The 26,144-nt window shown below is 33.3% G+C and overlaps 13 protein-coding genes, 1 non-coding gene and 1 pseudogene across 15 annotated transcripts; 7 read left to right on the top strand and 8 right to left on the bottom strand.

Moving 5' to 3' along the window:
* Positions 1-121: 121 nt before the first annotated feature.
* NAEGRDRAFT_75777 (uncharacterized protein) lies at positions 122-1,627 on the bottom strand (the record flags this gene model as incomplete). The annotated part of the gene is made up of 1 exon (XM_002669197.1): positions 122-1,627. The coding sequence occupies one exon, from the start codon at positions 1,625-1,627 to the stop codon at positions 122-124; it is 1,506 nt and encodes a 501-aa protein (XP_002669243.1).
* A 555-nt stretch (positions 1,628-2,182) lies between these two features.
* Positions 2,183-3,411, top strand: NAEGRDRAFT_82840 (uncharacterized protein). The gene has a single exon (XM_002669227.1). The coding sequence runs from the start codon at positions 2,196-2,198 to the stop codon at positions 3,327-3,329; it is 1,134 nt and encodes a 377-aa protein (XP_002669273.1). The 5' UTR covers positions 2,183-2,195; the 3' UTR covers positions 3,330-3,411.
* A 490-nt stretch (positions 3,412-3,901) lies between these two features.
* On the top strand, positions 3,902-3,974 carry NAEGRDRAFT_t817 (annotated as a pseudogene). Its single transcript has one exon. The product of its transcript is annotated as a tRNA-OTHER (tRNA).
* A 211-nt stretch (positions 3,975-4,185) lies between these two features.
* On the bottom strand, positions 4,186-5,529 carry NAEGRDRAFT_75775 (uncharacterized protein; the record flags this gene model as incomplete). Its single annotated transcript, XM_002669196.1, has 1 exon — positions 4,186-5,529. The coding sequence occupies one exon, from the start codon at positions 5,527-5,529 to the stop codon at positions 4,186-4,188; it is 1,344 nt and encodes a 447-aa protein (XP_002669242.1).
* A 784-nt stretch (positions 5,530-6,313) lies between these two features.
* NAEGRDRAFT_82189 (uncharacterized protein) lies at positions 6,314-8,612 on the bottom strand. The gene has a single exon (XM_002669195.1). The coding sequence runs from the start codon at positions 8,605-8,607 to the stop codon at positions 6,364-6,366; it is 2,244 nt and encodes a 747-aa protein (XP_002669241.1). The 5' UTR covers positions 8,608-8,612; the 3' UTR covers positions 6,314-6,363.
* A 1,600-nt stretch (positions 8,613-10,212) lies between these two features.
* NAEGRDRAFT_75773 (uncharacterized protein) lies at positions 10,213-12,474 on the top strand (the record flags this gene model as incomplete). The annotated part of the gene is made up of 1 exon (XM_002669226.1): positions 10,213-12,474. One exon carries the CDS (start codon positions 10,213-10,215, stop codon positions 12,472-12,474), a length of 2,262 nt encoding a protein of 753 aa, XP_002669272.1.
* A 175-nt stretch (positions 12,475-12,649) lies between these two features.
* NAEGRDRAFT_75772 (uncharacterized protein) lies at positions 12,650-13,030 on the top strand (the record flags this gene model as incomplete). The annotated part of the gene is made up of 1 exon (XM_002669225.1): positions 12,650-13,030. One exon carries the CDS (start codon positions 12,650-12,652, stop codon positions 13,028-13,030), a length of 381 nt encoding a protein of 126 aa, XP_002669271.1.
* Positions 13,031-14,482: 1,452 nt separating this feature from the next.
* On the bottom strand, positions 14,483-14,827 carry NAEGRDRAFT_75771 (uncharacterized protein; the record flags this gene model as incomplete). Its single annotated transcript, XM_002669194.1, has 1 exon — positions 14,483-14,827. The coding sequence occupies one exon, from the start codon at positions 14,825-14,827 to the stop codon at positions 14,483-14,485; it is 345 nt and encodes a 114-aa protein (XP_002669240.1).
* A 148-nt stretch (positions 14,828-14,975) lies between these two features.
* On the bottom strand, positions 14,976-15,917 carry NAEGRDRAFT_54313 (uncharacterized protein; the record flags this gene model as incomplete). Its single annotated transcript, XM_002669193.1, has 1 exon — positions 14,976-15,917. The coding sequence occupies one exon, from the start codon at positions 15,915-15,917 to the stop codon at positions 14,976-14,978; it is 942 nt and encodes a 313-aa protein (XP_002669239.1).
* Positions 15,918-16,399: 482 nt separating this feature from the next.
* On the bottom strand, positions 16,400-16,471 carry NAEGRDRAFT_t814. Its single transcript has one exon. It is a non-coding gene; the product is annotated as a tRNA-Glu (tRNA).
* A 54-nt stretch (positions 16,472-16,525) lies between these two features.
* NAEGRDRAFT_75769 (uncharacterized protein) lies at positions 16,526-17,635 on the bottom strand (the record flags this gene model as incomplete). Its single annotated transcript, XM_002669192.1, has 1 exon — positions 16,526-17,635. One exon carries the CDS (start codon positions 17,633-17,635, stop codon positions 16,526-16,528), a length of 1,110 nt encoding a protein of 369 aa, XP_002669238.1.
* A 91-nt stretch (positions 17,636-17,726) lies between these two features.
* On the bottom strand, positions 17,727-19,728 carry NAEGRDRAFT_82188 (very long-chain acyl-CoA synthetase). The gene has a single exon (XM_002669191.1). It carries the CDS (start codon positions 19,691-19,693, stop codon positions 17,747-17,749), a length of 1,947 nt encoding a protein of 648 aa, XP_002669237.1. The 5' UTR covers positions 19,694-19,728; the 3' UTR covers positions 17,727-17,746.
* A 972-nt stretch (positions 19,729-20,700) lies between these two features.
* Positions 20,701-22,892, top strand: NAEGRDRAFT_75767 (uncharacterized protein; the record flags this gene model as incomplete). Its single annotated transcript, XM_002669224.1, has 2 exons — positions 20,701-21,461; positions 21,566-22,892. The coding sequence occupies 2 exons, from the start codon at positions 20,701-20,703 to the stop codon at positions 22,890-22,892; spliced, it is 2,088 nt and encodes a 695-aa protein (XP_002669270.1).
* Positions 22,893-23,185: 293 nt separating this feature from the next.
* NAEGRDRAFT_59973 (kinase C2 domain-containing protein) lies at positions 23,186-24,807 on the top strand (the record flags this gene model as incomplete). The annotated part of the gene is made up of 2 exons (XM_002669223.1): positions 23,186-23,345; positions 23,392-24,807. The coding sequence occupies exons 1-2, from the start codon at positions 23,217-23,219 to the stop codon at positions 24,805-24,807; spliced, it is 1,545 nt and encodes a 514-aa protein (XP_002669269.1). The 5' UTR covers positions 23,186-23,216.
* A 259-nt stretch (positions 24,808-25,066) lies between these two features.
* NAEGRDRAFT_82186 (uncharacterized protein) lies at positions 25,067-26,086 on the top strand (the record flags this gene model as incomplete). The annotated part of the gene is made up of 1 exon (XM_002669222.1): positions 25,067-26,086. The coding sequence occupies one exon, from the start codon at positions 25,067-25,069 to the stop codon at positions 26,084-26,086; it is 1,020 nt and encodes a 339-aa protein (XP_002669268.1).
* Between the last annotated feature and the right edge of the window lie 58 nt (positions 26,087-26,144).

The following is a 26,144-nucleotide window of genomic DNA, read 5'->3' as shown; positions in this document are numbered from 1 at the left end:
GAAGTGAATAAAGTTTTGTGAGAAATGTTTTTTTAATTTATCAACACCATAAAATCAAATTGCTTGCAAACTTGATGTTATTAGATTTGTGAATAACCATATAAACCTGTATTAAATAATGTCAAGTTGACCAAATTTTCTTTTTTAAATTATTAAACCATTTGCAAACTTTTGAAATTGATTCGGAAAAGAAATGGGATGACCAAAAAGTGGCCTGCTTAATAAATAGAAGGGTGTTTGGAAATTCAATAAAGTACAGCAAAAAATTATGAAATAATTCTACAGAAGGCCAGTACACATGAATGGATGTGAGAGGAGCTGGATACACCCCTTTAAATACCTCAATATTCATAAAATACAGAACTATATTCGAAAGAATAAATAGCCAATATAAAGCAAAGCCATGATCTGTATATTTTCCAACAAAGTGAACTACTCCTCCTAATGACGCGGCCACACAAAATGAAAAAAATAGAGTGAATAGTGTCATTCCCATACATCCCAATACTTTCATGAATAGTGAATAGTCAGCCATTGTATTTGTAAACAGATTGGTATATTGTGAATAGGTATGATAAAATGATGAAAATCCAAATACTTTGTAATTACAATAAATGTAGGTAAGGATTGCAAATGAGAAAGTCAAATCCTTGGTAATACTTTTAAGAATTCTGTACGAAAGAAGAGTTTTCATTGGAAAGGAAATTTGTAAATCAAATGGTTCGCATGTAATATGAATGGATGATGGCATGTGGCAATATTCATAAGTTGGATTGATTAGGGGGTAAACTGGTGTAATGAAATCATTCAATTTCTTCAATCTCAACACAACCTTTCTATTCTGAAATTCAAATAATTGTCTGGAGACAAGTCGAGTTGAAAAGTCACTATGTAAAAACCTCTTATTCAATGCATTTTGAATAATTACACCATAGACAGTATCCTTATCATAGTATGGTTGAATTCTATTATAATTTTCGGCACAAGTTTCATAATTACATGTTATTGGTGGCATACTAATAGAAGATTTCGATTTTGAAATTTCAAAAATTGTAAAATTATTTCCCTTATCACACCTATAACGATCGTCATATAAATCACAATCACATAAATATTTCTCATTGATGTAATTATTCCTCAAATAATCTATCAACTTGTGATAACATTTCAGTTCCAATTCTAAACTAGTTTCATCTTTCCCAATCATTGATTTGACAGTAAATTTAATAATAAATTCCCAATCGTGACCTCTATTCCTATTCAAAAGTAAAAAATTAAATTTTAAATATAATTTCAAACATTGAATTAATTCCCTCCGATTTGCAATTTTTCCATTAGCCATCCTTTCTAATAATTCTTCCTCTTCAATAGTAAATAGTTTAATTTGGATAGTTTTACGAAAATGTAAAGTGATACAATCCTGTATCAATTGTACAGTCCACTCAAAAGGAGAAACTTCATCAAATGGAAGAAACTTTTCATACAATTCACAATTTACCTGTGAAATTCTAAACACATCACATGGATTTAAATATCTACAAATTTCCAACCAATTATCGGAAGACAATTTCATCAATGGTTCGCTACTCTGATGAGAGCCATCCATCAACTGATCAAGAGAAATCATTTTTTTGCTTATTGTAAAATATCGCAACAAGTTCTACAATCGATTGATGGTGCAGATATCAAGTTGATGTTTCAAAATCTTCAATTTATATTTTTTCAGTGAGTTATATATTAAAATTCGGGTCCATAAACACGATTTAAAGATGAATCGATTACATGTAAAACTACATGGATGTGTTTCTGGTGCTTAATATTTGAAAATAACAATCTTGGTCCATGTTGCTTGTTACTATAATTTCTAGGAACAGATAAAGAATAACACTTCCTGGTAGTGCACATTAGCGAGTACTACTTCATATGTTGATGGATGAGTTGTGTTGAGGTGAAGAAATGATAAGTCACCACTTCATGTACAGGCATCATTTAAACTGTAATTCAAGTTACAATGGCTTACGTGTTGTTACAGCCATCAAGATCTTTACTGTAAGTCACTTGACGACTTAACCATCATTCACCTGTCAACCATCCCATCAATCCATTGGTTGTTTGATTCTTTTCACAAACCATTTAAAATCCATCTTGCAACTGATCATTTTTTCACACAAATCAAAAAAAACTCAAAATTCAAAATGTCCTTCTGTGAAGACGTTCAAGCCCTCGTTGTTGACAACGGTTCTGGTATGTGTAAAGCTGGTTTTGCTGGTGATGATGCTCCAAGAGCTGTCTTCCCTTCAATTATTGGTAGACCAAAGCAAAAGTCCATCATGGTTGGTATGGGTAACAAGGATGCCTATGTTGGTGATGAAGCTCAATCTAAGAGAGGTATCTTGACTTTGAAGTATCCAATTGAACACGGTATTGTTACCAATTGGGACGATATGGAAAAGATCTGGCATCACACTTTCTACAATGAATTGAGAGTTGCTCCAGAAGAACATCCAGTCTTGTTGACTGAAGCTCCTTTGAATCCAAAGGCTAACAGAGAAAAGATGACTCAAATTATGTTTGAAACTTTCTCAGTTCCAGCTATGTATGTTGCCATTCAAGCTGTCTTGTCCTTGTATGCTTCTGGTAGAACTACTGGTATTGTTTTGGACTCTGGTGATGGTGTTTCCCACACTGTTCCTATCTATGAAGGTTATGCTTTGCCACACGCCATTTTGAGATTGGATTTGGCTGGTCGTGACTTGACTGATTACTTGATGAAGATTTTGATGGAAAGAGGTTACTCATTCAACACAACTGCTGAAAGAGAAATTGTCAGAGATATCAAGGAAAAGCTCTGTTATATTGCTTTGGACTTTGAAGCTGAAATGAAGGTTGCTGCTGAATCATCATCTGTTGAAAAGTCATACGAATTGCCAGACGGTAATGTCATTACTGTCGGTAACGAAAGATTCAGATGTCCAGAAGTTTTGTTCCAACCAAACTTCATTGGTATGGAAGCTGCTGGTGTTCATGAAACTACTTTCAACTCCATTGGTAAATGTGATATTGATATCAGAAAGGACTTGTACGGTAACGTTGTCTTGTCTGGTGGTACTACTATGTTCGAAGGTATTGCTGAAAGAATGACCAAGGAATTGACTGCTATGGCTCCAGCCTCCATGAAGATTAAGGTTGTTGCTCCACCAGAAAGAAAGTACTCTGTCTGGATTGGTGGTTCCATCTTGGCTTCATTGTCCACTTTCCAACAAATGTGGATCACAAAGGAAGAATATGAGGATGCCGGCCCAGGTATTGTCCACAGAAAGTGTTTCTAAATCTATCAGATTTGAACAAAATAAAAGTTGTAAAACAATTAAATTATTTATTAAAACAATTATTGATTTTTTTCGATTTCTATTCAAATGGACTACCAATTAGACTGTTATGGTTACTCTGCCAGAGAATATTTTGGTCCTTATACCAAAACTGACTTTTTAAAAAATAGTTTACATTGTGCACACCTTAATATTTGACATCCAATTATTTATCAATAACACTGAAAACAAGGTTTCACTTTTCTGCTCAAATATTCCAACAGAATTAGATGCTGGTCTACAAGCTAAAATAGTATGTGAGAAGAAATTGATAAAACCATTCATATTAAAATTTTGAAAAATGTTTCGAACATGTTCACCAAAGTTTATTGGCATTTTTGATTAATATAATTTGCTTTTTAAAATTTGTCAATAGTAAAACGATAAACGAAGAAAGAACAGCAGAATCAAAAGAGTTTGCTAGTTTCTTAAAAAGCTTGGCGATAGCAAGTTTATTAAATTCAGAAAATGGAACTCAGTTCTAAAATTACATTAGTCAATTAGGTCAGTATTTTTGGAGCATTGATGGGGTATTTCAGGTATTGTAGTGGTCTGCATGTGTTGAAGGGGTCTAACACGGTGGAGGTTCAATTCCTTCCCTGATAATTACCCTTTTGACCCAAAGTCTTTTAAATTTTTGAATTCATTCAATTACATTTAATTTGTGTCCATTTTCAAACTATTTACTCTCGGGAAACGAGGATTCAATACATGTACTCAAACTTTGGATTATAAACTTGCCAATACAGCTTGAGTTTTGGAGTTATGATCTGTTAATCACCTCGAATCCTTTTATTCATTCGAATTTAATTAACTATTACTCATAACATCTATCATAATATTCATTGACAGAAGAGTGTGCAATGCAGGGTACAAATTTTTCCTTGCTCATATCATAGTATTCCTTAATGGAATTGTAATCTGCATCTGGATAATTCCTACAAATATTGGCATAGAGAACCAATTGATGAATCAGTGAATCCTTCTCAATAAATTGTTGCTTGATGAAAGAGTGAACTGTCCTTTCAGTCCAATATTTAACAATGACATAATCATCGGCTCTTCTTCTATTATTAATAATTTCCACATACAATAATTCAGAGAATATTCCATAATTGTCAAGATTTTCCATTGAAACAGATCCCTGAATTGAAAGTCTCAATAATTTGGGAAATCTCTTTCTTGTAATTGCTGAGAGGATATTATTCTCTACATCGGCAGTATCAATACCCAAATATTTGTTATTTTGCGTATTGGGAAATTTGATAGTTAAATCTCGAACGTTTGGAAACTCATCCTGACCTTCTAAAAAGCTTTCGTATTCCTCTGTATTGTCATACGGATCTGCAAAAGAAAAGCATAAATATTGAGCATGTTTTGGTACTGTAAGGTGCAGATAATTTGAATTGAAATTAATAGAAATGGCCACAAAACAAGGATGAATTTCTTCAAAAACTGTTAAATCCTCTGCTGAGTATCCAATCTCCAAATCAATCAATAAACCAAGAGAATTAGTATCTGTGAAATTATCAGTAAATAATCCTTCTGAAATTAAACAACATCTTTCCAAAGTGCTGTAATAGTAATGGTTTTCACCTTTGTATCTCTCGCTATCAAAATATGAAACCATATCAAGAGACAATATCAATGCCTTATGCAGAAATAAATCATATGGATCCAATTGAGTCAATTCTTTGATTTTTTCGAACTTTGATTTGGAAATCATTAATTTCTGAGCTCGTTCTATGAATGAATTGTTCACTTCCTCATTTGAGAAATCATTTGGAACTTCATTTAAATCTAAATCTGTATCATAATAATAATTATTACTACACATGTTTGGATCGATAATATCCTTGTACTCTCTATTCGCATTCATCTCAACTGCCTCTATTAATTTCTGCATTTTTACAATGGAAATGGAACTATCAACACTAACATCACCTCTAGCCAATGAAAAACCCTCAAATGATTGATATCGTTTCCAATAAACAGCCATCTCCAACATGTTAGAAACTCTCTGCCAAAACTCATCCATTTCAACCAATAATAATTGAATAGTACTCTTGGAAATAGTTTTGCACAATTTATGAATGGATTTGACTGTTTCCACATCCAATCCTTCCCAAATTTTAGGACAAGTTAAATTCTTGAATTTCATAATTTCATCATTTGTTTGAAAATTAATTTCATGAATCGGACCAATCAAATATTCAAAAATACAATGTTGCCAAATATCTAGTGGAAGGGAGAGAAGATGCATTGTTTGCTATTTTTTTACTTTAGTATGAAAAAACTTTAATGAATTTCCAAATTTTGTAATAGTACGGAATTTGATCCATCAACTCTTAACAATTTATTGCAGCGAATTGCACTTTTGGAGAATAAAATTAAGCTGCCATTGGTGCAACCAGAATCATCAGAAAATAACTCTGAGTTTTTTGATGAGTTGATTAATAGTGGATTATTGAAGTGAGAATGCGCCCCAACATGGCTTGATAATGTTCTGCTTCCATCACCATGACACATCTCCACCAATCAATTACTCTTACACCACTACAAGAAAGAAACCTCACTAAGGAATCCTTTGTACAAGAATTTTTAACAGAATTTCTTCCAAAACGCACCATGGATATATTGCTGTAGATTCTCACTTAAGGGAAACACTACACTAAAGAAAGCCTGATTTTAATCTGATAAGAATAATAATTTGCAAAAAGATATTATTAAACTTGCTTTGGGATATATTGAGGTAACAAAGCCCTCTATAAATTTTGATAGTGAAGCAAAGGGTCAAATCTTTAGAGAGTAATAAGAAGAGACACTGTATGGGGTGGTAACATCATACGAAAATGCAATGGAATTAGTGAATACTATTACCAAAAAAAAACCAAAACACTTCATTACCATTTGAAACAAAAGAGAATCAAGAAATAATGAATTATGGTAGAGGATGGTCTTAATGTACCAATAGTCGTCACTGTTTTATTTAATTCTAAAATTGGAAAACTGAAATAAAGATTATAAAAGTAAAAAGCCAACCAGATACAACTGAAAGAGCTTCTGAAACTCTTTCACTATTTTTTGGTGTAGGAACATTCATTGACTGGGCTGGTTTTAATGAGAGACCTGGGGTTGGTTTGCTTGATATTCCAGGAGTTGGTTTGCTTGATATTCCAGGAGTTGGTTTCATTGAAGTATCAGGCTGAGTTGGTTTCATTGAAGTATCAGGTTGAGTGGATTTATAGGGAGATGGTTGTTGACCTGGTGTTATTTTATGTATAACATATAAATCTGTGACATAAATATTACCCTTTGAATCTAATGTAATGCCACGTGGAGATTCCAATCCAGTTACAATAGTTGAAAGCACTCCTTTCTTGTCAATTTTAAGTATTGCAAAAATGCTCGTATCAGCAATATACATTTCACCATCTGAACCTATTGCTATACCAATGGGCATACGAAAACTATTTCCAACTCCACTAATAATACCATCTAAACCAATTTTAAGAACTCTACCGTGTAACGAGTCTGAAAAGATTATCTCATTGTTAGAGTTAATGACAATTTTTGAAGGTGCATTCAGTACAGTTTTAGTTGCCAAACTACCAACGCTGGTTGTTCCCCCACTTGCTATATCACTTCCAGCAACGGTTGTTATAATACCATTTACACCAACTTTACGAATTCTGCTACCCATTCTTTCTACAATGTACATTTCTGCATTTGAATTAAATGTAATTCCATAAGGTCGATTAAGTTGGGCATTAATAGCTAAACCACCATCGCCCCCACTTCCAATTACACCTGATCCTACAACGGTTGTAATAATACCATTAGATGCTATTTTACGAATTCTGTTATTATCGTAATCAGAAAAGTAAATTACACCATTTGAATTAACAACAATATCTGCAGGTGAACTTAATCTTGCATTGATAGCCAAACCACCATCACCACTAAACCCACTGTCTCCAGTACCAGCAATTGTTGTAATGGTATTATTAAGTGAAATTTTGCGAATTCTATGGTTATAAGTGTCAGCAATATAAATTTCCCCATTTGAACTACAAGCTACAGATAAGGGTGTATTCAATAGGGCATCAGTAGATAAACCACCATCTCCAACATATCCACTATATCCAAACCCACTACCGGCAAAGGTTGAAATATTAGTATTCAATGCAATTCTACGAATTCTTTGGTTATAAGTGTCAGCAATATAAATTTCACCTGTTGAACTAATCGCGATACCTCTAGGAGAATTTAGTTGTGCCTTCGTTGCTAAATCACCATCTCCACCAAATCTTGGATCACCAGTACCTGCTATAGTATCAATGATACCATTCAATGCAATTCTACGAATTCTTTGGTTACTGGTGTCAGCAAAATAAATTTCACCTGTTGAACTAATCGCGATTCCTCTAGGAGTGTTTAGTTGTGCCTTCGTTGCTAAATCACCATCTCCACTAAGTCCTAAGACACCAGTACCTGCTATAGTATTAATGGTACCATTCAATGCAATTCTACGAATTCTTTCGTTAAAAGTGTCAGCAATATAAATTTCACCTGTTGAACTAATCGCGATACCCATAGGATAATTTAGTTGCGCCTTCGTTGCTAAATCACCATCTCCACCAAATCTTGAATCACCAGTACCTGCTACAGTATTAATGGTACCATTCAATGCAATTCTACGAATTCTATGGTTATAAGTGTCAGCAATATAAATTTCACCTGTTGAACTAATCGCGATACCTCTAGGAGAATTTAGTTGTGCCTTCGTTGCTAAATCACCATCTCCACCAAATCTTGAATCACCAGTACCAGCAATGGTTGTAATAATACCATTCTCTATCTTTCTAATTCTATCAGAATCCACAAAAAGAATCTCACCTCTAGTGCCAACAACGATGCCAGTTGGATTTTGCACCTTAGCCAGAGTGGAGAGCCCACCATCTCCACTAAAGCCCTTACTGGCACTCCCTACTATAGTTGTAATGGTATTATTCTCTATTTTACGAATTCTATAATCGTCGGCAATGTACAATTCGCCTTTCAGACCAAATGCCACACTGTTTGGCGTATATAAAAAGGCAGTACTTGCTGGACCGCCTTCTCCTGTGCCACCACCAGCAATAGTAGTAATATTGTAGGTGGTGGTCTGTCCAAATACGCAAGACAATAGATTAACGAAAAGAAGAAAAACGAGAAATAGAGTCGGCTTGGGGTTCATTTTTTTCTAGATTTTTTAATCTTGTCAATCCAAAAATTTTGGTTGGTTTGTCAGTTTACAATTTCAATACTAAGTTGGGGAAAATTATTGTGAATAGATTTTGGGTGGAGTTTGACTCGAACAACATACCCAGGACCTATTAATTTTCAAGAGCAAGCCAGAGGCATCAAAGCAACAACAGCAGAGATTCGTTCAAAGTCGATCTTTGACTTTCTGTCTTGCTCCTCGTTCCACAATGTTGAATATTTAAAATATTTAATTCAATTTAAATAGAAAGTTTTAAATACATGCGAATGCTGAATTTAATAATTTTGTCAATCTTCATTGTGTGTTCATTTAGTTGATAAATTAGCTAAACTAAAAACCCAAAAAGATATACTATTTTCCGATGTACTAATTGATGTTCACAAATTATTACCCATACTACAGTACTATTCTGTGTATTTGTTGAGAGAAGGTTAACTCATATTAACAGAAAAATCGTCTAGATAGTCTCAACCCAACATGTCACATTGGATTATGCATTGTTCACAGGTGGTCAAGATCAAATCTGGAAAATTATTCGAGCTTCCTGATGGCACATTGATGGAAGAACGATTCCAAGCTGGTGTAGTATTCTAAATTGGGTTGATATTAGTTAATTGTTTGAGAACAACAAGAATTTGAATTGCACTCTAACATTTCAAGGTAATTTTCAAGCATTCCATGATTTAACAGAACAATGAAAAGAGCTCCAATATTAAATCAATACAAAAATGAATCAATTTTCAAAATGTAACGAAAATAAAAATCTTTAAAAAAATGCCTCAAAGTATCTCTTCATATTTATCGAATTTTATTTTCATCATTTTGATGATTTATTTAAAATTACAATTGGTGGACACGATGGAAAACACTGATGTTTTATTCGGAGGTGGAGGAGGAGAATTAAAAACAATAGGATCAAACAACAAGCCGGAAAAGGAGTATAATACTACGATATATTTAAATTCATCTTTTTTAAATCCACCCTTCAAATGTGGTTTACAGATGGATATTCCGTGTAATAATCCCAAATTAGCATTTCGATATGTTTTGAAACCAATAATTGAAAATGAAATTTTGTTAAATTGGAATGAATTAGTTACGAACAAGTTGAAAATGGTTTTTACAGCCAATATATTTATACTTGATGATTTTGATAAGAATTTGGTTGAAAATTGCGGATTAGATTTGTTTTTCAAGTCAAACTTTGCAGTAATTTCCAACAATGTGGCCATTCAACTGGAGTTTAAATCATTTGGAAATCGAATATTCACTTACAAATGCCCTGATATTAATGCTATTCTATTTTCTACTGATGGTGAATTTAATTTAAACTTAATATCTTTAACAAATTTTCACAAGCTTTCCCTACAATCATTAACAGCGGATCTTAATTTTGTGACAAACTCCCATCTTACCAACGTGGGAATTACTTCACAAAAACTACATGTCTATAATTCTACATTGATATCATGTCTTTTTTATATAAAATATGCTAGCGGAGTTATAATAGATCAATCATATCTGAAAGGTCTTTCTGGATCTATCAATATAGTGACAAATGTGAAAATATTAAATAGTATGATTTTAAATGGAAACGATCCTCCTAGTACCATTTGGACTATTTTAAATGTTGACCATTTACAAATGAATAATCTAGTATTTATTGATAGTAATCCTTCCATCAGTATTCTAAAGCTTAGCTCAATACAGAAAACAGACATTAGTGGCTCTAAATTCATTTCTTCAAGAGAAAACGGTGAACTACTTATAGGTAAAAAACCATTTTTAATTTATGCAGAAATGATTTTAAACATAATATTGGATAACTGTCAGGCGTTAAATCTAAGTAGAGGTTGGATTTCTCTAAAGTACACATCCGACGTATCAATATCAAGAGTCAAAATAATTGGAAATGCTGCTAAAACACGGATACTTTTCGTAGAACGAGTTAATGAGTTTGTAATGGATGAATGTGAGTCAACAGGTAATATTGGTGGAGTTGTACATTTAATTGACGCTTCAAGTGCAAAAATTGGTAATTCCAGATTTTTAGACAACCAGATATCAAATGATAATGGAGGATCGGTATTTGTTGACTCTGAATTCTTTGTGGTTGCGGATTCTATATTTGACAGTAACAGTGCTGTGAATGGAAGTGGTGGAGCTGTTGCAGTTTCTGATTCAACAATGTTATCTATAGATCGTTCAACATTCGTCTCGAATGTAGCTACAATATCAGGAGGGGCTGTGGCTATGGTCAGTGTTTTCCCAAATTCAAATGATTATTCTCACTCACAAATTACCTATTCAGTATTTAGAGACAATGGAATCAACCATTACCCTAATATTGATAAAAGCTACTGTAAAGGATTCTACTCGTGTGAGGGATCTGGAGGCGCTATCTCACTCAGGAGCATAATTACATTTTACAATGTGAACGCGACAGGAAATTATGCTGTTTGGGGAGGAGCTGTATTCACAAGCAACGATAATAGAAAGCTTGTAGATGCCAAGAGTTTCATTGAGGGAAATCATGCAAAGATAGCTGGCGGAGGCGTGTTTTCTATAAATGGTTATTTCGATGGTACAGATTTGAAAAATAATTCTGCTGGTTTTTATGGAGATAACATGGCATCTTCTATACAATTTATTTATGCTATTCAAACTACCTACTTTGGAATTGATGGAAAATACTTGGTTGCTACTAATAATTCAGCCACACTTAATTTGCATTTAGGTCAATATGCTAAAATTGAAATTTTGAAATCAGCAGATTATTATGGAAATTTGGTAAATATTTTCAGAGAGGATATAGAACCTATCTCAAATTCATCTCTCTATATACCAAAATGTGACTACAGTATCATAGATAATGGTATCAATATTTCATTTTCTGAGGCACCATCTCAACCTAGTGAATCCAAGTTTCCAATACTACTGAAAATTACTTCCAGATCTATACCAATTACTGTGATAATTACACCATGTCCTCATGGATATTCCCTTCAAGAAGGTGTGTGTGCTCCTTCATTTCCTATGGAGGTTCTCATATCAACGTCGGTGGTTGGTGTATTGTTAGCTCTTATATCTGGTATAATAATTGGATTATTAATAACTTTTGCTTTTAGGAAATTGTGGAAAATTAAGGACAAACTTAAAAAATTAAAAAAGCTTGAAAAAGCTGAAGAGGATATTGAAAAAAGACTTTTAAAGTCTGAATTTCACAAAAATTATGGAATCAATTACGATCCAAAAGATTCAATCATAAAGAACAAAAAGTCAATGAACTTTCTCATTAATTCAGATGACTTGAAAATAGAAAAGAAAATTGGAGAGGGAGCTTATGGTTCCATATTTTTAGCAAAATGTTGGGAGACTACCAATGTAGCTATCAAGTCGTTCCATCAAAAATCAGAGGAAAATGAAACTAATGGAGAGGATTTTGAAAGGGAGGTTTCATTGCTTGTAAATTTAAGAAATCCATATATTGTCACTTTCTACGGAGTATGTATAACCGAGTCAAAGAGATTCATGGTTGTAGAATATTGCGAAAGAGGAAGTTTAGAGAAGATTATCAATGACTGTAGAAGTGGAAAAGATTTTCTGACACTTTCACAAAAAGCTCAAATATTATTGGACATTTCCTCAGGTATGAAATATTTACATGGATTGAAACCAAAATTAATTCATAGGTTAGTTTTTACTGTATCAATTGTTTTATTAATTGATAATTTACTCAGAGATTTAAAGCCAGCAAATGTTCTCATTAATGCGACAGGACAGGCAAAAGTTTGTGATTTTGGTGTATGTTATTTTAGTATTGAAGAACTAATATTTTGAATTTAAACAGCTTTCCAAAATCGTTTCCACTAATTCAATGAAACAGTCTATATTTACAATGACATTGGGCACTCTTTTTTACATGGCTCCAGAGGTATCTTTAGGAGAAGCTCAAGACAGCTTTGAGGATAGAGATTTACTCACAAAAATAGATGTTTTTTCATTTTCCATAATAATGTATGAATTATTCTTTGAGGAAAACCCATATTTGAATGAGGATTCAAAAAAAATTCATTTCTTTTCAAATGGAAAATCATGGAATTTTGGATTGAATAACAGTAATAATGGATTAAATATTATTTTCAAGGTGGCAAAGGAAGGTTTAAGACCACTTGTCCCTTTTGAAAACAGGAATGAGCTATCACAATGGGCGGATATTTATCTTTTTAATAATTATACAAACCTTTCAGATGAACAAAAGAAACAAATACTTGATGGTGTAGAGTTGTTTGTAAGCTTGATGGAAAAATGTTGGTCTCAAGATCCAAGTGGCAGACCAAAGTTTTCAGAAATCTTTAATGATCTGAAAAAGATCAAAAAATATTTCCAACAGTAATATTTATTCTTTAACATAGGGAAACAGAGCAACACGATAATACTTAGAACGATCTCTATTCGGCAAAGTTAGTTGGTGCTGGGGAAATAGTCTATTTTCCAATTGTCATAATTCGTAATGAAATTCACAAGCTGCAAGATTCTGGTTTTTGAGTTTGCTCTCCAGATAGGAATTTAATAGGAATTTAATCTCATCCAAATATATTCCACATTCTTAGACCTTAAGACAGATGAAGCAACATCAATTCCGAAGTATCAGCTTAAAAACTTATTCGAATCTCAACTTGAATGAACAACTGTTACCCTCAATATTAATATTTAGAAACTGTGGGGTGAACAATATGCCTAAATATTTAATTGGATAGAGGAAATATTTGGTAGACTTTGTGGTAATAGCAATTTAGTTTTCTTAATAAAATCGCTTCGGTATATTAATTCTGGAAACATAAAATTTTTACGATACATTTTAGCAATTCAAACAACCATGAAATGTTAATAGAAAGAAAACTAATTTCATATTATTGATGTAACTACTTGGTTTCATTTATTTTAAATAGACAAAGGAAGCTAATCTGATTGTTGCTGGTTCAGCAAGTTGTTGTTTAAGAGCTTGATGGGTGATAGCTATTTATCCTTTCGAATTTGAGTCTTCAAATATTGAAATTGTTTAAGATACCAAATTCTTTAGAGAAGCGAGTGGAACAGGGAGTCAAGAAAAGGATTTTTCACAAAGTAAGGAATAGAGATTAAAAAAATTGGTATAAATTTGATTTATATCCAAATTATTATGAATGGCTACGGCCATATCACGATGAATGCACCTCATCCCGTCCGATTTGAGAAGTTAAGCATCGTCGAGCCACATCAGTACTGAGGTTGGAGACAACTTGGGAACCTGTGGTGCTGTAGTCTTTTTATTTTCCTTATTATCTGTAATAATTGTTTGAAATATTGGTTGGATTGAGATAACCTCCTTGTTTGGAGTATTCTGTTCTGTAACTATTTTCAGGGAACAGATTCTCCTTCAGTTGTCTCTAATGGTGGAATAATTCTAGTTGGCTAATGTTTCAACAATTTACTTTCTATGATTCAATTTTATCTAAGATTTGCTTTTTGGAGAGTTGTTTGATGATAATCCACAAACAAAAATCACTAGTAATAGTATATAGGTGATGTTGTGAAAGTTTGGTAGCTTCAGTATGTGAAATCACTCGAAGAATCATCAAAGTACAGCCCATACGCGTAAAATCTTTTTCTTCTTTATTCCACCGACAATCACAATCTTAACTGTCCAATCTGATGATTTCAGTAACTCTTCATTGAAATTGGACCTTTAAAATACATTCTAGCAAAATTAATGCAATAGGAATAATGTGTTGAGACCTTTCGTTCTGGATACCAGGTAGCCAATCTCCTCTCTTCGTTTGTAATGCCAAATCCTTTTTTTTGGATTTTAATTAATAGATTTCATCTGTTGGTTATTAATAACAAGTGCTGTTAATTGTTTCATTTCGCTTAGCAATTTGACTCCTTCAGTACCAATTCGATTGCTATAAATATTAAGTGCTGTTAATTGTTTCATTTCACTTATGAATTTGGCTCCTTCATCGCCAATTTGATTGTTATAAATATTAAGTGCTGTTAATTGTTTCATTTCACTAATGAGTTTGGCTCCTTCATCACCAATTTGATTGTTATAAATATCAAGTGATTTTAATTGTTTGATTTCACTTATGAATTTGACTCCTTCATCACCAATTTGATTGTAAGATATATTAAGTGATGTTAATTGTTTCATTTCACTTATGAATTTGACCCCTTCATCACCAATTTGATTGTAAAAATATTAAGTGATGTTAATTGTTTCATTTCACTTATGAATTTGACTCCTTCATCTCCAATTTGATTTTTATAAATATTAAGTGATGTTAATTGTTTCATTTCACTTATGAATTTGGCTTCTTCATCACCAATTTGATTTTATAAGTATTAAGTGAAGTTAATTGTTTCATTTCACTTATGAATTTGGCTTCTTCATCACCAATTTGATTTCCACTAATATTAAGTGATTTTAATTGTTTCATTTCACGTATAAATTTGACTCCTTCAGTACCAATTCGATTGTAACAAATATCAAGTGATGTTAATTGTTTCATTTCACTTATGAGTTTGGCTCCTTCAGCACCAATTCGATTGAGACAAATATTAAGTGATGTTAATTGTTTCATTTCAAGTATGAATTTGACCCCTTCATCTCCAATTTGATTTCCACCAATATTAAGCGATGCTAATTGTTTCATTTCACTTATCAATTTGACTCCTTCAGCACCAATTTGATTTCCAATAATGTTAAGTGATTTTAATTGTTTCATTTCAATTATGAATTTGACTCCTTTAGCACCAATTTGATTGTAAGATATATTAAGTGATGTTAATTGTTTCACTTCACTTATAAATTTGGCTCCTTCAGCACCAATTTGATTTCCACCAATATCAAGTGATGTTAATTGCTTCATTTCATTTATGAATTTGGCTTGTTCTATAGAGTCAAGCAACTTTCTCGAAAATTTAACGTTAACAATACTATTCATAAATTGACTTTTCATTAATAATTCAATTCTTTTCTCTGTAAATTTTTTTTTAAATTGAATAACAAGTTTTGAACGTTCCTTGATCACATTAAAGAATTGTTTTGAAATCAAGGAACAATTATTCAAAATAAACCACGAATCAATCATGGAAATTATTTCAAAGCAAACGTCATCTGAAAATATTTCTTGTACAACTTTTTTCTTTTTTGCTTTCTCTTCCATGTTATTATTATTGATCATGAGTAGTTCCTCCGAAATTAATGGATTTTCAAAATCTTGTCTGCTTCGTTTGATCATTTTTTTTGAAAGTGAGTTTTCTTCACATATAATTATATTAAGAAATAATCAAAGTGGTTGTTGCCCTTCTTCTCAATTTTTTCCTGTGAGTATTCATCTGATTTCTCGCTCTGTTAAATAATAGAAACATTTGGAATTGAAACAAACTGTAAAGGAACTTTTGATTCGAACCACTTTTGAAAACTCTCAAATTGACCAACACACATTTCCTCTCATCAATGCACAACAATAAATAAAAAACACAGATAATAAGGAAAATAAAAAGACTACAGCACCACAGGTTCCCAAGTTGTCTCCAACCTCAGTACTGATGTGGCTCGACGATGCTTAACTTCTCAAATCGGACGGGATGAGGTGCATTCATCGTGATATGGCCGTAGCCGATTATGATACTAAAATATTTAACAACTAGGTTGCAAACAGAAAATACTGAATCCTTTTCTCTTTGTATAAATTAGAAAATTGATAAAAGCAAAATGATTCTCCCATGCCGGGAATTGAACCCGGACCTCCTGGGTGAAAGCCAGGTATCCTAGCCATTGGACTACACGGGAATCTTATTCATTATGAAAATATTTTAATATCAGTTAACCACCAACGAATCTTCACTAGTAAGAACTTTTATACTTATTAATTATTGTTTTACACATTAAGAAAATCATGGACATTGCTAATGCAGTCGATGTCCCTCCAATACAAGCACAAATTGTCCCTCCAACTCTATAGGAGGCATAGAGTTCACTAAAAGGTGTCTCAATCCTAGCTATTGTTTCTTCCTTATTCGTGTAACAATCAATATCGTGCCAAGTCATGTCAGCTGTTGGATATGTTAATTGTTGAGAGAATGTCAAGGTTTTTTTCTTCAAAGAATCAAAACTCTTACAATTAATATTATATCCATGTGAATTATCCTTAGCAAATTCTGCATTGAGAGGAGGAAATGCTATAATTAAATTACAATAGCCAGTCCCATCACACGTATGTTTGGTAATGTCACAGCATCCTTTATGAATATAAGATACAGCTGTGTCATCATTAATCATAACAATATCTCCATTAGCTATTCCAAATAAAACTGCACATGCAATAAGGGTGCCAACACCAATGAATGTCGATAGTAAAGTTATGTTGATAAGTTGCTGTCCATTTCTCTTATGTCTATTAAAGTCAGAGGACCTTAAAGTTCTTACAAACATTAGAAAATCGACCAACTTCATCAAAGGTCCACCAAAATGAGAATTGTTATTACTGCTTGTTGGATTTGAGGCTGGTACATAGGAATTAATGTTCATATTAATTGCAGAATGATCAACAACTACTTGGTAAGGGGTTGTATTATCACAAACAGTAACATTACTATGTGATGGAATTATGCTTGGATCTTGTTTAAGATTAATAATAATAGGTTGAACCTTTGTTGAATTTGATATTTCTTCATTTTCTGATATTAATACAGGAAGAGATGGGTAAGCTTGATTATAAACTATTGCACTACTACTATCTTCCATATTGCCGTAGCTGCTGTTTACTTGTGTTTGATAGAAAATAGCTGCTGATGGTTGTGATTCGGAGGGATCATTTAAGGCTGTACTAAAGGAAGGAGGAGGTTGCTCTTGATAGCTACTTGGATTATAGCTAATGTAAATATCAGTATTATTTGTTGTTGCTTCATTGCTGATATATATCAACTCTGAATCGGAAGGAAGTGGTGCCACCATATGGTTGTTATTATCAGTTTGAGGAGTGTAGGTGTTATTAAAGGGCATCTTTTTTTGTGTTTTAAATTAAGGCACACTACCTTAATGAAATATTAGATAAATCGAGATTTATTACAATCTCACATTTCCAGAAGATAATTGTTTGACAATTTCTTCTGTAATTGGAATGTAAGAGTCCTTTGTTGATACATCCAACATGAGAATTTGGTCTTGACCAACCTTGTCTGGGTGATATGCTTCAGCTTGGTATTGATTCTTGATGAATTTGAAAGTGCTGGTCTTCTCTGATTCTACCTTACTAATTCTAAGGAATATTGGAATGGCATAATGTGGAAGATGTTTCTTCAATTCGGTTAATAAAAATTTAGTGTCCAATTCTTCAGAACTATTCTCAATAAGCAAACGAGCCATTCCTGCTCTTCCTTCGCAATGAGGTATTTCAATACCATACACATTAGCCTCCTTTAGGCCAATATTGTGCTTGTCGAGAGCTTTTGTTATGGCCTCACTGACCTCTCCTGTTGACACATTTTCACCTTTCCATCTATATGATTCTCCCAATCTATCAACAAAATAGAAGAATCCATCATTATCGAATTTGAGTAAATCTCCACTTCTGTACCACATGTCTCCCTTCTCGAAAACATCTCTATAAACCTTTTTCAAATTGTCCTCATGATTATTATAAGCTTTGTACAATTCCGAAATCCTTGTGACATCCTCTCCTGCAACTCCTGGACCTGCAATTTCGCAAAATCCAGTAACTGGGTCTCTTTTAACAGAATCAGTTTCAAAATCGTATGTTAACAAAACTTCCTTCTTTTGATTAGTCCACAAATCAAATGGAATGAAACCGCAAGATCCCACCTTATTGTATGAATTTATCATTGGGTGGGCACTCAACATTTCTGTTTGCCCGTAGTGTTCCACTATTTTCTTAATTCCAAATCTTTTCATTACCCTATTCCAGATATCTTTTCTCAACCCATTTCCAGCTGCAACTCTGAGAGGATTTTGAGCATCGTCTTCTTTTTCTGGTGTGTTGTAAAGGTATCTCCACAATTCACCAATATAAATAGTAGCTGTACAACCAAAAGTACGAATATCGTTCAAGAAATTACTGGCAGAGAACTTTTCTCTCAAAACTGCTGTTCCTCCGACCAACATGATTGCTGATACAGCAACCACACCACCATTTCCATGATATAATGGAAGTGCAATATAATACTTGTCATCTTTGACCAAATCCATTTGCACTGACCACGTCACACCAGCTCCAATAAATCTTCTATTGGAAAATCTGGCACATTTACTCTTTCCTGTTGTTCCTGAAGTGTAAATATAGAGAAGTGCATCCTCTCCCGTGATATCACCTCTATAAATTGTTGAATTTGGATTTTCCAAAGTGTTACAATTCTCATATTTAATAATATCTTCCACAATAAACACTTTAAAATCTCTGATTGATGCTTTTCTAATTGAAATTTCAAATTCTTGTTCTTCATTTCTTGCTTTCTCAAAGAGTGGTAACATTTTTCTGGAGAGGAAAATGGATTTAGCTCCAGATAATTCAATAGCATGTTTCATTCTATCTGGTGTCAAATACGTATTGATACAAGCAATGGTTAATCCCAACTTATTTAACCCACCCCAAGTAGGAATAAAATTTTCATTATTTTCCATCAGCAAACAAACAACATCACCCTGTGTCATGATGTGATTAGATAGTCCACTATTTTTCACATTGTAGTATTTTAAATTGTCAATTTCACCATTAATCAAATAATAAGCAAGTTGATTTGCCATTTGATTCATCTTTTCATAGGTAATTACAGGTTGAGTATCTATTGGTTTATGAACTGTTTGAATTGCCAACTTATCGGAATATGTTCTAGCAAGATATTCAATCCAATCTGCTCCAGTAACAACTCCGTTCTCCTTTAATTTGGCCATTGTTTGTTGACAATGTTCCTGAACAAAATAATAGTGCTCACGAATGGCCGGAACTTCCATTGTCATGAAGGTTGATTCTTCTACGAGTTGGTTCTCAGAAAGCATTCTGCATGAAGAGTGAGATGTGAAGTGGTCAATTTTTTTAATGCATTCCATTGTTTACCATCACAAGACCGGTGATTTGGAATGCAATTACACTCCTTGATAATGATGTCAATGGAATTGAGAATCATTGTATGGAGTTATTAGTGCTTTCATTCCGGAGTATGTAATGAAATATAAATATTATTATCTTCTTGCTCTCTAAATAAAATTTAAATGGATAACTGTAGTCAGATGGGAGGGAAAGAGAAGTGAAAACAGAGATTTGGTAAATGCACTTCTTTATGATATTAATTAAAGAATTGAGTACCCACTTACAGTGTTATTTCAATTTCCAATGGTCCACACTAATTTCCATCAATTCTAATTTATTTAAAATTTATAATATGAAATTAAATTCTCTTCCGAGAAGTATTACCAAACAAATTTTTCACCGTAGTCAAAGATAATCTCAAATTTTGTGCTTTGCAGCTTTTCGTTCACTTTGTCAGCTGGCAAGGTGGTAACAAAGGAAATTTGGTACCAACAAGGCTTCTTGTAAAACAGAACATTTTCTTCTTGAAGGTGCACATAACCAAATTTTCCCATTAACTTCTCTACATAGCTGTGCTTGCAAATGAGATCTTTTAGGCTTTAATTCTCAACAAGTATTGATTCTTAATGATTTCACCACTTTTTGACCGGAGACATTTTCGCGTTAAAAGATGGTGGTTATTAAAAAAAGGAGTCTACACTGTACCACCCACACCCTCTGATAGAAACAAGCTGTTGTGCTTGATTATCAAAACATAACAACTGTGCTGCTATTATTTCCTATTTTCATTGAAATTGGTTCTAATCAATACAAATTCTCTTACTATTAATAGCCTATCAGAGAGAGAAAAATTTCGAACACAAGTATTTTCTCTTTTGATTAAACGAATCCAAATCAAACAACAACACCATCACAAATAACATATTTATTTATTGACTAACTAGGTTCACTCCATTGTATCAGAACAATCTCGGACATGTCTGTGAATAACAAGAATAATAATACATTCCAACCAACCACCACTCAACAACTACCTCCAAACCATCCCTACAACATTATGATTAATAATTCATTCAATAACACCCTTCCTACAGCCTCCTCCAATAATAATAATGGTGGTGGCAATAAGTCTTCTCCAACAATCTCTTCCAACATTACTCCCACCATTCCAATGATGAATCAACATCCATTCTTTTCCCAAATAGCCTCTAACACACTACAACCGTCAACTACATCCCCACAAACCAATGCTACTGCCACAAGTAGCAATACCTCTCTTCCTCCTAATCAAAATGCTCTTATGGGTAATAACTCACTTTACGAACAATTGTTACTCCAAGAACAATTATTTTCAGCCTTCCTTCACAATTATTATCAATATCAGAGAATGATGATGGAACAACAAAACCTCCACTCCCTCTACTCTCAACAAGTAAATGCCCAACAAATGGTATCAAATTCTCCTTCTTCCATTGGTACGCCACAACATCATTCACAACCTCCACTTCTTATCAATAGTAATTCTCCAAGTGCTAGTAATGCCAATCCTGCAGGATTATTCAATCCAAATATTCAGCCAACGGGAATGACTTCGGTTGCAATTCCTGAACCTCTCTATGAGCTTTATATTAGGCCAATTCTCCATAATCTTCAACAAAACCTCTACAAGACAAATAACGATCAAATGGGACTTGTCACAGATTCTAATTTTCAACAAGATAATAGTGCTGTCTTTTTGTCTCCTTCAGATCTACCTCAACACAGCAACAACAACCAAGCAATGTTTCAACAACCTCTGGTAACGACAATCAACAATCCTTCTTGGAGAGTTTATTATCAAGTGATGAACAACATTTGCCACCTGTTGATACTATGCTTCTCTATTCTAACCATCAACTAGATGCAGACAAAGAGGAGGAGAAGAACTCTCCACAACCTCACAAAGCTTACGATCCTAAGAAAAATAAGAAGGGTCTTAAGAAGAAACGTAAATATATCAAATCTGGTCTCTTTAAGAAAGATAGAGATGGCAACTTTTTAATTTCAATTAATGATCGTGCCAGACTAGCTCAATATGGCTTAAGCATGCCAAAACCAGAGGGAGACGAGGGAGAAGTGATTCTCAATGGAGAAGATGAACACCAATTCTATGAAGAGGAAGAGGAAGAGGATGATCAAACACAAACTAATGATACAGTTAATAATACTCTTCCTCAAGATCATAACCTCATGAACTCAATCAATATTCACGACTTATTGGGAGGCCATGATGCTCATGGATTGCTAGAGCCTCAACATGAACCAATTAATACTAAATTCTCGGAGGAGCAATCTCAAATGGGATTTGAATGGTATTTTGCCGAACAATTCCAAAACTTCCCAAGTGCAAATGATTTCTTCCAACAAGAGGAAGAAAAAAGCCAAATGAGAATTTTTGTGTGGGCTCAATGGCAATTATTGCATGATTCTGAGAAACAACATTATATTGAATTGGCTCTTGCTTCTCAAAGGGAAATGCTCCAACAAGTTGTTGCTTCTTCAAGCTATAGTGGTGGAACACCTAGCGATTCAAGGAATTTGCTTTCTGAAAGTGAATCCATCATTGGAGTTGATGAAACAAATATTAACAATAAGGTTGAGCAACCACTCGTTCCTCCTAAGGATAAAGAAGAATCCGAAGATGAGCAAATCAATGAAGAATCACTCAAAGAGTTGGACAAGAATGTAACTGCTAACAGAGTGAAGAAACCTCTGAGTGGGTATAATAGCTTTGTTAAAAGCGTATTCCCTTCATTCCAAGAAATGTATCCAAATATTGATAAGAAACAAATTACCAAGTTAATCGGGCAAAAATGGAAAGCAATGCCAGAAGATGAGAAACAACCTTATATTGAAATGGCAAGACAGGCTCAGCCAATTGTAAAGAAACCTCTTAATGCCTACAATATCTATTGTAAAGAAAAATATTCAATTTTCAAGGAAGAAAATCCAGATTTGGCTCCAAACGAAGTTAGTAGAATGGTTGCTTCATCATGGAAGAAAGCCAAGAAGGAAGAAAAACAAAAGTACTATGATCTTGCCGAAAAATGGAAACAAGAAAGTGAAGAAATGATTTCTACTGCCGTAGAAAAACAAACCAAACAAAAAACAAAAAAGCGTAAAATTTAATTGTAAATAAATATATTTACGAATGCTATTTTGAAAGATTTTAAAATCAAAGATAATAAGGTTGTTTTTTGTCGTTGATAGACATTAATGGTTGTATAACAGACTTCCACCAGTGAGTACCAATCGAATGTTGAATTGTTGACAACACGTTTTCTGACACTGAATGGTGAATATGCCAGAAATTGATTGTTGTTAAGATCTTACTTGTTCTGTTCTTTAATGTTCTAAAAGCGCCCTTCTTCATCACCATTCTAATGTATTATGTATTCGAAACTTTCAAGAAAAAAATTCATCCAACCGATTCACTACTAAACCACCACTACTATGGAACCATCATCACCAAGTCTTACCAAAGTATTTGGCGATTTTTTAAATCTTCAAGATGTTCTCACAATAACCTTGATGGGTGCCAAAGATCTAGTTCCGAAAGATAGAAATAATCTCTCTGATCCAGTGGGTTTTACTTTAAATTTTCTTATTCGTAATAACACTTTTACAGTATGTTTTAACAACATATCCTGGTTTTTCCCACAAGTCAAAAGTCAAACCAAAAACTCTTGATCCAATTTGGAATGAAACAATACAAATTCCACTAATTGAAAATTCAAATGAAGGTATTAATTTTAGAGTAATGGATAAAGATATGATTTCCGATGACTTTGAAGGTGATTATATTCTCAAATTGAGTGAAATTTCAAATTTCAATGGAGAAATTATGGAATTGCCTTTACAAAATATAGAAAAAGGATTTTTACTCATTTCTTGTACATTGAAATGTTATCCTAGACCAAACATTCAAAAAACTTCCATTCCTAGCTCATTTAAAGATAGAGAAGTATTCTTTAAATGTACTAGAAATTCATGGCTGTTAGGAATTATTAAATATCCAATGTCAAGAACTGAGATTGGAATTGAAGTAGATAAGACACTATCAAAGAATGCATCTCCAAGACAATTAAGTAATAAGGATCGTTGGACTGAGTTTAAATTGGAAGATCACTTGTTGGATATTGTTACTCCTTTGGAAACTTTCTTGGAAAATCCAGCATTTGTTGATAGAATTAGAGTGGAGCTCATAACCTACTCTGGAACGGAGGCAACTGATGTGAGGGAAGCATGCGAAACTCATTTGGAATCAACCATGACAAAGTTCAAGAAGGGGTCTTCATGGAAGACAATTAACAATAATTCCAAGTCATTTGAAATGTTGAATGGATTTACAGGATTTATTACTTTGAAGAATAAGGGAAAGGAGCTAAAGGTGGCTGTTACTGGAAAGATGTATGCAATTTTAATTGGACACAATTCCATACTGACCTATTCTTACTTGTCTAATTGTGCTAGTCCTTATGAGTCATCATTGGAAGAATGTGTTTTCAAATCAATGCCTCCAAAAGAATCCACTCTATTCACCTCTCTATACTGTGACATTGCTGATTCTCTGTGGTTGAGACACCCATTTGGTTGGGTCTATCAGGAAAAGGACTATTCTGAATTGAGCTATCTCTATTCTCCAGTTCATATCAAAAAATCAGCTATTGATCAAATTATTGTGGAACAAATTACCAATGATCAATTCAAATCATTAGAAGATCTTTCAAATCAACATTTAAATCATCTCACTTCCACACTTAAGAATGTCATGATTATTAGTCCTGTCAAGAAACGTGAAAGATTCAATCCATCACTAACTGTTTCAACAACCAATATTTCTGGATCCAGATTATTTTATGAATTTGAAATTAGCTATCAAAAAGAAGATACCACACTCACAAGAATCGTCAACCTTACAACAACTTTTGGAAGAAACTTTTGGTTTCTCTCCTATGAAACCTCAACAAAATCCCAAATCAATAAGGATACCTACGAGTGCACTATTTCACAAATTCGTTTCGATGAATCAAAGAAAGAATAAAGAATATATTGATGAACTCACATTAACATTGTAATATATGCTCTCTTAGAGCTACAGTGCAATTTCAAGGAGAAACACAAATTCAATTTAACTGATTTCAGGAGAACTTGGAACATTTTTATTTTCAAACTTAAAAAAAAATCCATCAGCAAGAAGGAATTTATTTTCAATTTGCTTTTAAAAACTCTAAGAGACCGGAGATAATATTATCCAATAATATTATTTATTTTAATAATTGTTAAATAATAATAATAACACTATGGGTGTACGTAAACTTGCTACTATTCGTACTGCAGGAGAAATTACTCCTATTGCAGGTGCAGAAGCTATTGAATGTTGCCATGTTGATGGTTGGACTTGTGTGATCAAGAAGGGAGAATTTAAACAAGGTGATAGGGGAGTCTATTTTGAAATTGATAGTTTTATAAAGGAAGATAATGATAGGTATCCAATGCTTTCAAAACAAGTTATTGATTATGAAGGTCAAAGAGGTACTCGTCTTCGTACTGCTAGGTTGAGAGGTCAATTGAGCCAAGGGTTGTTCTTGCCAATGGATAGATTCCCAGAATTGGCTTCCAATCAAGTGGGTGATGATGTTACAGAAATTCTAGGAATTACAAAGTGGGAACCACCAATTTCCACTAATCTTTCTGGTGAAATTTTGGGTGAATTTCCAACTTTTATTAGTAAGACAGATCAGGAACGTGTACAAAACTTAATTCCACAAATTGAAGAAAATAAGGGTCAAAAATTTGAAGTGACTGTGAAATTGGATGGCTCATCAATGACTGTATATAGGAAAGATGACCATATTGGTGTATGTGGAAGAAATTGGGAATTGAGAGAAACTGCAACTAATGCACAATGGCATGCTGCTAGGAGAAACAAAATGATTGAAGGATTACAATTTTTAAATAGAAATTTGGCCCTACAAGGTGAAATTATTGGAGAATCAATTCAAGGAAATTTGGAAAAATTGAAAGGTCAAGATTTTTACTTGTTTGATATTTATGATATTGATAAGGCTCAGTATTTGACACCAATTGAACGACAATCATTGGTGAAGCAATTGAATGATAACGGATTCACTGTCAAACATGTCCCAATTTTGGATGATTTGGAATTGAATCATACAGCAGAGCAGATTTTGGCAATGGCTGATGGGCCATCTTTGAACAAGAATGTCAAAAGAGAAGGTTTAGTATTCAAGAGATTGGATGGTAAATTTAGTTTCAAAGCAATTTCCAATGCCTATCTTGAAAAGCATAAAGATCGATAAATTAACATGAAGTCTTTCAATTAAATCTTATGAACGAATCGGCAAACTTCTGCTTTGT

Source organism: Naegleria gruberi (genome assembly GCF_000004985.1).
Source record: "Naegleria gruberi genomic scaffold NAEGRscaffold_85, whole genome shotgun sequence".
Classification (NCBI taxonomy): Eukaryota; Heterolobosea; class Eutetramitea; order Acrasida; family Naegleriidae; genus Naegleria; species Naegleria gruberi.
This window is presented reverse-complemented; position numbering and strand designations above follow the sequence as displayed.

Bases quoted from the DNA above. Each gene is read 5' to 3' on its own strand.
- NAEGRDRAFT_82189 (XM_002669195.1), bottom strand. From the start codon at position 8,607: ATGAACCCCAAGCCGACTCTATTTCTCGTTTTTCTTCTTTTCGTTAAT.
- NAEGRDRAFT_82840 (XM_002669227.1), top strand. From the start codon at position 2,196: ATGTCCTTCTGTGAAGACGTTCAAGCCCTCGTTGTTGACAACGGTTCT.
- NAEGRDRAFT_82188 (XM_002669191.1), bottom strand. From the start codon at position 19,693: ATGCTTTCTGAGAACCAACTCGTAGAAGAATCAACCTTCATGACAATG.